Source organism: Chaetura pelagica, unplaced genomic scaffold (assembly GCF_000747805.2).
Source record: "Chaetura pelagica isolate M959 unplaced genomic scaffold, ChaPel_1.0 scaffold82, whole genome shotgun sequence".
Taxonomy (NCBI): Eukaryota; Metazoa; Chordata; class Aves; order Apodiformes; family Apodidae; genus Chaetura; species Chaetura pelagica.
The window spans coordinates 6,329,071-6,338,959 of NW_009952990.1; the positions used below are offsets into that span (position 1 = coordinate 6,329,071).

Below are 9,889 nucleotides of genomic sequence, written 5' to 3' on the forward strand. Positions count from 1 at the left end.
GAGTATTTCCCTGCTATTTTTATGCTGTCTGGGACGAAAACTTATGATAGGTGCTTTAAAGCCAGGATGGAGGATGTATAAATGTTCTGTAGGGGCAGTGGGTCTCTGGAAGTGTTCTTGCATCTTCACGTCTTACAGTTCAGGAATACAGGGCTTGGTGTTTTTCAGTTAGTACATCTTTTGTAAGTCAGTTTAGGTAATGGCAGCAGCATAGTAGTTGTGTTGTTATGTAAAAGCAGTGATTTTTTTAGGAAGAGTCATTTCAGCCAGCAAACAAGGTCTGAAACTGACTTATTAGACATTCATCCTATCAGTAATGCTCTTATCTTTGTTCAAAGCTCCTCAGAATGCTGATAATAAGTATTTTATTCATTCTTATCACTGAGAGGAAGCTGCTGAGGAGTCCCAGCTGTAGTATGGGAACAATTCTGGTGTAAGCTTGTGAGTTCTGCAAATAAGTGTTTTTCCTTGTCTGCAGCAACAAACAGCAAAACAAAAAACTGCAGAGGAATATTGTAGAAGACTTTAATGGCTTCTTTTGCCTTCAAACTGGAACGTCTGGGTGCCCACGTTGCTCTAAATCAGTTCAGAGGAAACCTACTGATCAAGATTTGGTCAATGTGGTATTAGGGAGGGAATTTTCCTTTTCCCCACGTACCTGCAGCACCATTTATTATATTCGTAGTTAAGACTTACTTTCACAAAGTAAAAACAGGAAACTTGACTTAGCAAAAAAAACCCCGAACAAACAAAAAAAAACCCAAATCAGTAGATACCTGCATAAATACAAAGCTGTTCATTCAGCAGTTAGGATCTGGTTTGCAATTGGAAGGACTGATGGCATTTCTGTATCTGTATGAACTGCTATAACTTTGGGTCACCTCGTGATGGTGTCCAACTTTACACTGAGTGTGAAGCTGAGGACTGACAAACAAGATTAACGGTATAATCACTATTATGTAATCCCTGATTTCTTTTAGGCAAGATGCATCAGGCCTTTCCAGTTCAGTAACATTCGTAAATTTGGCATCTTAATTTGTTTATGCTACTGTCCTAAAATACGGCCATATTCAGGTGACCTGAATCCCACCTAGTACTCCATGGCCAATATCTCTTATTAGCTGGGTCTAGACTGTGTTTCTTGTTCATATTGAACTGCTTACACATACAACTTATAATCAAGGTAAAGGGCACAAGTTTAAGACCAGGGTTCCTAAGCCTTTGCAGTCATTTCTAATACAGTTTAAGAACTAATGGGAACCTGAAAATTAAAGGAATACATTATTTTATAATAAAGTTGCTTAGTAATTCTGATTCCAGATTTTGTTATGTTTTAGACCATTATCATCCATTGCTTCATTCGGTATATTGAAACTTGTATTGTTAAAACTGGATTTATTTTTAAATATGCAAAACTAATATGCTCCTTAGGCTGAAGCCAGAAACACTTGAGGATGATCTTGATAAATATACTACAAGTGCCATGAAAATGAAAAAAGAAAAAATTGATCTTAAAGAATTTTCAGCATACTTGGAATTTCCAGTTTCTCACACATTAGAAAGTATGTTTGCACTTTTTGATGAGGTAAGAAACAACATCATGTTAAAAAATTGTACTACTTATGGTATACTCCCCCTTGGCCAAATTCTGTTGCATCCAATTGAATCTGGTAGAGTCTGATTTGGGCCAGTGCTAAGTGCTTTTGAGCACATAAGCACAATATTTGCCTACTGCATTTCCCTTTCAGCAAGGTAAGATCACCTATCATCTAAATAAAGCGTTAATTCAAGTAGAAGTTAAAAGGCGTATCAGTTGTACAAAACAGTTTTTCTTTCTACATACAAAATATGAAGAGAAAGAATGATAGGTGTGGGCTGAACTTCTGCTGCAACTTGTTGCAACTGAGTGCAATGTCTATTAGCTGATATTTCACATACCTTGTAAATAAATAACTTGTTATTTTAGAATGCCTGAAACCTGAAGGACCTAGGAACTTAGCAAATGAGCCAGTTTTTCATTCCTCTGTGAATCAGACCTGTATTCTGGGCCCTCTGGTTCTCTGTTTTTAATTTCAGTAATTCAGATGGTTTAATGTAAAGATCCTAAATATGCAAGTGAAGAGTGACAGCAGCAGCACTGTCTTCGAATATGCTTTGAATTATGATTTTTGACTGAGACTCTGAAAAGGGCTGCAGAACTTTGATGACCCAGGTCCTTGCCCTGAATTATTCCATTTCAGTGAGACTTTTTTTGCAGTGGCTAATGATCTTCAGTAACTCTTAGTTATTTATGAAAGTTCTCAGACAAACTGCAGTATTTTGAGGTGAGGTTTTCCTTCACAGAATGAAGACGGCGTAATTGACATTCGGGAATTTGTCATTGCACTGTCAGTTGTCTGTAAGCCGTCCAAAACCCTGGAAACACTTCAGTTGGCATTTCAGGTAAGCAACACTTTCCTCTAAACCAAAGGTTAATGAGTCATGCTTACTACTTTTATAATGCTTCAAACAAATGTTACGTTGTTAAAACAGAGATTAAGTTGTTAAAACAGAGATTAATCTTTTTACCCCCTTTTTAATTCTTGATAAGATTCTCTTCCCTCTTGGTCTTACCATGTTTCTTTGTGGGTGCTGCAGTCTCTGCCCACACTTTATACTTCCCAGAAGTGGTCCTGATATTGTTCTAGCCTCAGTGCCTAGCTGTGGCATCAACATAGATGGGTAACGCAGACTTTTTGGGAAAGTGACAGCAGCAATACTTAATGTTTACCATTCCAATGGGTTTGTCTGACACCTTGATTTATTACTTGTAATTTATTTAATAATGATATTTCAACATGAGAACTGCTGCATCCTACATAGTCTTTTTCCTTTGCCTCGAACTGACACTTCAGTGTTACTGAAACTGAAGGATGCTGACTCTTGATTCTGTTATCACTGGTGAATGCGTGGAATTGAGAACCTTTGTTTGCATGGTACTACATGGCAGCCTTATTTTTCTAAGTAGTTGTTTCCAGGATCTTCAGCATACCTGTACTCTCTTAACTATGTTTTGCTAAAGACATGAGGCTTCTGTAAATGTTTAGTGTACACATCTGTAATTCTTACTGTTTGACCAGGATCAAAGACATTTAACAAAGGAGGAAGGAACAAAAATATTTATCTCCTACAAATACTGGGGGAAATCTGCCTCTAATAGCTGCTATTACTTACTGCTACTCCTGAGGGGAAAGCAGAAAGGACTCTGCCCTTACTTATGCCATTTGATCTATATAATGACATAGATACACGGTCAGATGCTGTTCAGCCAGCTCTGTGTCTTCATACTAGAATGAACAAGCTTGAAGTAAACTTGAAGGGGGATTTGGGGCAGTATTTCAGTGAAATATAGCTGTTGTGATGCATAATGTGCTTTTACCATTTTAGAGGAAGAAGAGCTCAGGTTAGGTGATTTTATTTTTTTTTTCCAACATCTAACTAAATTAGTGCAACTGTTTCTTAGAAAAATTCTGTTCACTATCTGCTCTGTTCTTCAACTCATAATACATAATTTTGATTTTCCTGATTAACTGCAAAATATAAACTACAGAACTTCAAAGAAGTTCTGTGTATATATGAAGAAGGGGAAGCACTCAGCAAGAGGAAGCAGGTATGGCTCATTTTATCCTGCTAGTAGTGATGGTTGGAAGGCTTGAAGAAGTCTTGAGCTGAGGAAATTTTGCTCACAGTGTTCCAGAAAAAAGAGAACTTTGTTTTTAAATCCTTTCTTCCCCCTCCCTTTCCTGGGTTCATGTACAGTAAGATATTCATTGAGCTTACTGGGATTCACTGAAGGATCTGATGTAGCCACTTAATGAATGTGTGACTGGAACAGTTGCTATTCTCTGCCATGTTCGGATTTTTTGCAAAGTACCTTGTAATTTTTTTCTCAGGGATCAAGTGCAACATTTCATGTAGCTGAAAAAGCTTTCAAAGTGGAAGGGTTTAGTGCATGATGGAAGAATATGAAAAGTAGGAGTTAATGAGCCACCAAAGTTCTAAAGCAGTGGGAGTGACAAGAGAAGGGGGAATTATGGCAATCAAGTCTTAACAGTAGCAGTCCAGTCTAAATGCTACCTGTCCTAATTGCTTCCTAAACAAAAGGGTGTTGTAAATCTTGCCAGGATGGTGCTTGTGACCCTTACCAGGCATCATCTTTTGATTGCTTGATTTGTGAAAATATAGCAGGTTTTAATAAACAAGTGTCTTGTCCTTGCCTCTACTCCTAATGAAACAGTGTGCAAGTTAGGTTCTAGGGAGGAGAAGGCAAGATCCCTAATTTAGGCATGAATCTTGTCTTCTACAGTACTTCAATTTTATTTTTTTTTCCACTGACTACTTTTATTCCATTGAGGTGTGCTGTTATGTGGCAGCAACTTCTGCTTTTCTGAAAATTACATCCTTCTGCCTGCTTTGTTCAATCTCATCAGTTCCCACCTTCTCAATGACGTAGAAGAGCTAAAATGAAGTTTCAAAAATAGCATTTTTTATATGGTTCAATAGTTGCAGTGTTGTCACGCTTGAAAACGAGACAAGGACATTTCAAAAGCTTTTCTGTGTCAATTTCCTTTGCACAGGGAAATTGAGTTGTTGTAGAAAGCTTAATGAAGTTGTTTTTGTTACAGATGTTTTTAAATACTTGGGTCCTTTTTGCAGGGAAAAATATTGTACCTGTACAAAGATAGAATTAAGCTATGAGTAATTATTTTTAGTTGTTAGTCTTCTAGTCAGTAGTAAATCTAACTCTTTCTGTGAGGAAACTCTGCTTCTGGACTTAACAATATGCAAATTATTGTTTTCTATCATTTTGAATAAGTATTTGTAGAAAATTATAGGCCTGTCACATAAGGTAGGATTCTCCCAATTTTTACACCACCATTTAAATGTAGGCATTTTATGCAAACTGGCTGTCAAATCAATTGGATGTTGGTCATAGGAATCTTGAGTTTTTCTTGTGACCAAATAGAAATGGTGTCTGCTTTAGCCTGACCTCTGCTGATTCCACAGACTTTTTTGGAGTTTGGACATGTAGCTCTACGGACTAAATTTATTCTCAGTTAGGTATCTGCAAAACATGTTAGTGTTAAACAGTCTTGTCTCTGTATATCACTGAAATGCCAGTGGTTAGGCATGTAAACAGATTGTTTTTTTCTGAAGATAGCAAGCTTTACTTTCTAAGTGTACACAGGTGAGCTAATAATTAATGCTGTCTTTTATCCAGACTAATGAAAAATCCCTAGTAGATCACATCAGTCTGAGTGTGACTAGAATAGCAAATTTTATTTTTGCATAGCTTCTTAACATGATATTGTTTAAGGAGTTAGCATTCAGCTTTTGCAATTATTTATCTTACTGTCTTGATTCACAGCTGTACCAGTCAGAAAAAGGAACTATAACAGAACAGGATTTATTTAATATACTGAAGACTGCCATGGGTGTGTCACAGGTTAATGTTACGCATCTCTTTAGAGCTGTAGATGAAGAAGAAAAAGGAGAGATCACATACAGTAAGTATTTTAAGTGGATCTGAGCTGTTACAAATGTAAAAGTTGCTGAACTCATGTTACTATACAAGCCTGTTATATTTTTATTAAACTTTACCTTTTAAAGTTAATTGTTGACTTTAGCAATGATAAAAGCACTGCAGACGAAGTAAATTTACTTTTTTTTAAAAAACATTGGAGGAGTTTCACCTTTAATAACAAGCATCAGATTTACATGTTTTCAGAGATTTTTCCCTTCTACATTAGGTCAGGGAATACCTAGACTAGCTCTTTCAGCATATTCTGTCCTGGGACATCCATGTATGCAAATATGTATTTTTAAGAAAGCTATCTTAGCTCTTGACTCTCTTGAGGGTTGTGCAGGGAGGCAGAAATGAGGGGTATTAACCAGGCTGTTCAATATATAGTCTGTAATGCAGGTAATATGGAGGCAAGAAAAGTGGCACTTGAAAAATTGTGCGATGTGGGTGAACAGATTATGCTGAGAATCAAAGTACTTGTGTGTTACTTCAAATTCTTCATCTTTTATGCAATAAAGTCCTAAATTTAGTTGTATCATTTAAATATTAACTGAGTTCTTGATAGCCAGCTTATTACATATCCGCAGTAGATGCAGATGTGATGCGTCCTATTCTAGTAAAACCACTAGAATAATCAGTAATACTCAGGATAATCAGTATGTGTTCAGTTGGTAAGGATCTTTCAAATAAGACATCAGTGTTAGTAAATCACAATTTCTACACTGGTGATTCCTATGTTTCAGTGATACAATATATGTAAATTTTCAACTATGAAACATATATATTCCGAGGGGGTGCATGTATATATTTATATATGTGTGTGTATATATATATATATTTAAAAACTCCAATACGGAGTTTTTAAACTGCCCTTCCATTTTATCCTGAGTGCTATGTCTTGCTTCCTTGATTCCCTCTGTACTATCCCTTTGCTTTCTGTACCTGTCATTTGTCACATTCCCAGCATTTCCATGTCTGTCCTATGCTTTTGTCTTTTTCCTGCCTATCTCCATTGCTCCTTGTCTCCCATTTGGGTGGTGACTCAACTCTTCCCCCCACCCTTTCCACCCCGTCACCAGCATCAAAAATACCAGCATAGCATATTAAGCTGGTAAGCCTGGAAGAACTCTAATTTTGGCACACTTGTTTGACAATAGCTAAATTTGAAATTTTGTGCAAGTGAACTCATATCAGGTCATGTGAGTTACCAAAGAATATTTTAATATCCATCTTTAATAGTACTAAGTTGCATTTAAATCTGCACTTTCCCCCTGTGTGGTCAGGGTATGTTTGCAGCACAAGAAAATCTGGACAGCTGGGACAAGTGGCCACTGAAATTATTAGCTCTCATTTTCACTATTTCTTGTAGTCGAGAGTAGTCTTTTGTGAGGCTACACAAAGTAGGATGGTGTTTACATAATGTCTTTGAAACTTTGCTTGGATCTTTTTTCAGAGAGAAGTGCTTATTTTATAATGTAAACTTTGCACTGATATTTTAATGTATCTGAAAGCTTAATCTTAATGCATTGTGGTAGAGAATTAGAAGATTAAAATAAACTTTCGGTATTGTATTTATCTTGTAAGTTTTTGACATAAATATTTGATCTCTTGCCTTCCTGAGAGTATGTGCAACTTTCCACATACTCAATTTGCTGCACTTAAATGCTGAGAAAGCAGAGGTGGAAAATTTGCAGACTACACCTTTTCTGAAGACATTGTCCAGACAAGTTCTGAGAAATCAAATGTATCTGGTGGAAGAGTATTGACATTACTTTGCATAAACACAGCAGAGGGGTCTGCTCACAGGCTTCTTTCTAGGGTTTTGGAATGTGAAGAAGGAATATTAAGTCTTACTTGTAAGAAGTAAAAATAAAATATCTGAAGTATTAAACCTAAATTGCTGCACATACAGCACAGTCTGTGAAGCCAGACTTCTCACCCTAAAGGAAAAGTTCAGGTTGAAAGTAAGCAGAATAACCAATAGCAAAATGAAGATTGTATAACTTGACAATCTTGGATCTAAACTGTCAGGAGTCTGGATTTTTGTTGCATGTTTGAGACAACACTAGTTGGCAAAGATCTGTGTTCCAGTTTTCTGAAACAGTGTGCTATTGGCTTAACTGTTTAGATACATCTTGCTTCCAAAGCTCACCCCTTCACTATAATCTAGACAGAGGCAAGATTTCTTAGTCTTAAAACACAATTCTGGAGAATTGTAGGTGGTATCACAAATTCTAGTAAACTCACTCCACCTGCTCTTGGTAGACAAATGATGACTGTGAAAGCACTCTGAAGACTGCCTTGCTTGCTGGTAACAAGAAGAAAGGGGGGATAGGCAGTATTGCGAATATCCATATGGGTAAAAGTTCAGAGAAGGAAGAGTCACTTGTTTTTCAAAATGTTGTATCCTTGCCTGTGTTAACCACAGGATTATCCTGTTAAGTTCCTCTACTCTAAAGTAATTATGTAGCTGAGGAGGAACAAAACCTGCAGGAGATTCATGAATGCAGAGCTTCCATCAAGAGCATCAAGTAGTAGGAGGGTATTGCAAAGGCAGGAGAAAAACCTCTTGAAGTTATTCTAGTGCATACACATACTTAATTTAAAAATATAGACAGGACTCCTAAAAGATCTCCATTTTGGATTCTTCCCTTCTCTTTGTCTCTTTCCTCTTAGTAGGGGTAAGAAGTAAAATTACTTCATTCCCAAGTAAGTTACTATAGTGATCTTTTCCTCCAGTCTAATGCCCTTTGCAGTATTGAGGAAAACATCTCACCTGAAAACAGAGCAGAGTGGCAGAGGGGGAAAACTGGTAGTTCCCTCCTTCCACACCAGTCCAGTTAATGTCTAGGAGAAACTGAGCTTTGCTCCTCTGACAGGCTACTTCAGCTGTCACCTGTGCTGCTCTCCAGGGAACTTGCAGCATTACCTGATCATGGGCTATTCTGGGATAACACAGTGAACTTGAGTGTCAGCTTACATTATAAGAATAGCTTCTAAGGACTTGGATCCTGTACAGTGTCTTGTGTTCAAGTCACATCTGAACAAACAGTCACATGGACAAATTGTGGCAAGACTTCAATGTCTGATTTTTAATGCAAAAGTTTGTTCCTTAATATCAAGAATGCCCTGCTCCCTCAATCTTGCTCTTTTTATTGTCTTATAAGTATCCGATATTTAAAATCAGTTTTTTTGTAATGTGTTACAAATTATCTCCTCACAAGATTATTCTCTAAAATATCAAGACTTCTGAAATAGTGAAATCTCAAAAGTAGAAAGCAATAATGACAGCTGCTGTTAGGTTGAAGAGAATTATCAGTGCAAAGCATTAATGACATGTTTGCAAAACACTTCCCAGATTTTAAGAAATGGCTACCCTTGCTATTGGAGAGCTTCTGCCCCCTGCCCAGTGAACAGGGAGGGAGATGGTAGGTCAAGGCATTTGGTGCTCCTCCTGCATTTTAGTGTAAAGCTGAGCCTGTTTACCCCTTTACCATGCAAGCTGAGCTCTCATTTGAAGTAGTTTAAGGAGGGCTTAGAAAACTAACTCACAGAATCCTAGGGGTTGGAAGGGACCTCGAAAGATCATCTACTCCAACCCCCCTGCCAGAGCAGCATCTCAAGTCTGAGGATGTGCTAAACTTCTGCTGAGAAGCTAAAACAAGCTATGGGGATAGCATCATGAGTTAACTGCTGCTATTTTTCTTAGAAGTGGTCGTGTGATTGTATATGTGTAAGCATTCAAATTTAGCATCCTTCTGTTTCAAAGAGCTGATTCTGTGTATCAACTTTTTTTTTTTAGATGACTTCTACAGATTTGTTGAATTTCACCCATTCTTTGCAGAAAGCTATATCTTCGTTGATGAGATGGAAGCTGAGAGTGACTTTCAGACTTCATCTCGTTCTGCTCCTAATGGTATCTGTACTGACTTCAGTCCTGTAAACACTGAAGATAAGAACAAGCCCCTGCAGAAGAAAGTGAATTAACACTACAACCGTTACCCTCCTCTCCTGGTGAGAGGATTGTCTTTTCTTGGAATTTTCATAAATCACTCCAACTGTACAGCAAATACCCGTTTTGTGTGTGAAAGTTCTTTTACCTTAATACCATTCTTTGAATCATTTGTGCTATATTTAATAACACATTTCAGGTTACTTTGAGGAAGGTGTTTTTATTTTTTTTCAAAAAGGTCTTTGAAAGGCAAAAATGTGAATGTGCTTCATTAATAATGTTCATATTTAAAAGGAAGCAACACACTTATTTATATTCCATTGGCTAGTTTCATGTGCAAAGTGTCGCACAAACTGTGCATGTGTAAAGAAACT

At 37.2% G+C, this 9,889-nt stretch overlaps 1 protein-coding gene across 1 annotated transcript in view; it reads left to right on the top strand.

The window, feature by feature from the left end:
* The window catches only part of LPCAT1 (lysophosphatidylcholine acyltransferase 1), a 50,077-nt gene extending 40,500 nt beyond the window's left edge, over window positions 1-9,577 (top strand). The window contains exons 10-13 of the mRNA XM_009996493.1: window positions 1,432-1,585; window positions 2,344-2,442; window positions 5,408-5,546; window positions 9,366-9,577. Of these exons, the coding sequence (XP_009994795.1) occupies window positions 1,432-1,585; window positions 2,344-2,442; window positions 5,408-5,546; window positions 9,366-9,550 (577 nt within the window). The 3' untranslated portion in view covers window positions 9,551-9,577. The remainder of the gene's footprint in view (window positions 1-1,431; window positions 1,586-2,343; window positions 2,443-5,407; window positions 5,547-9,365) is intronic.
* The last annotated feature ends 312 nt before the right edge of the window (window positions 9,578-9,889 follow it).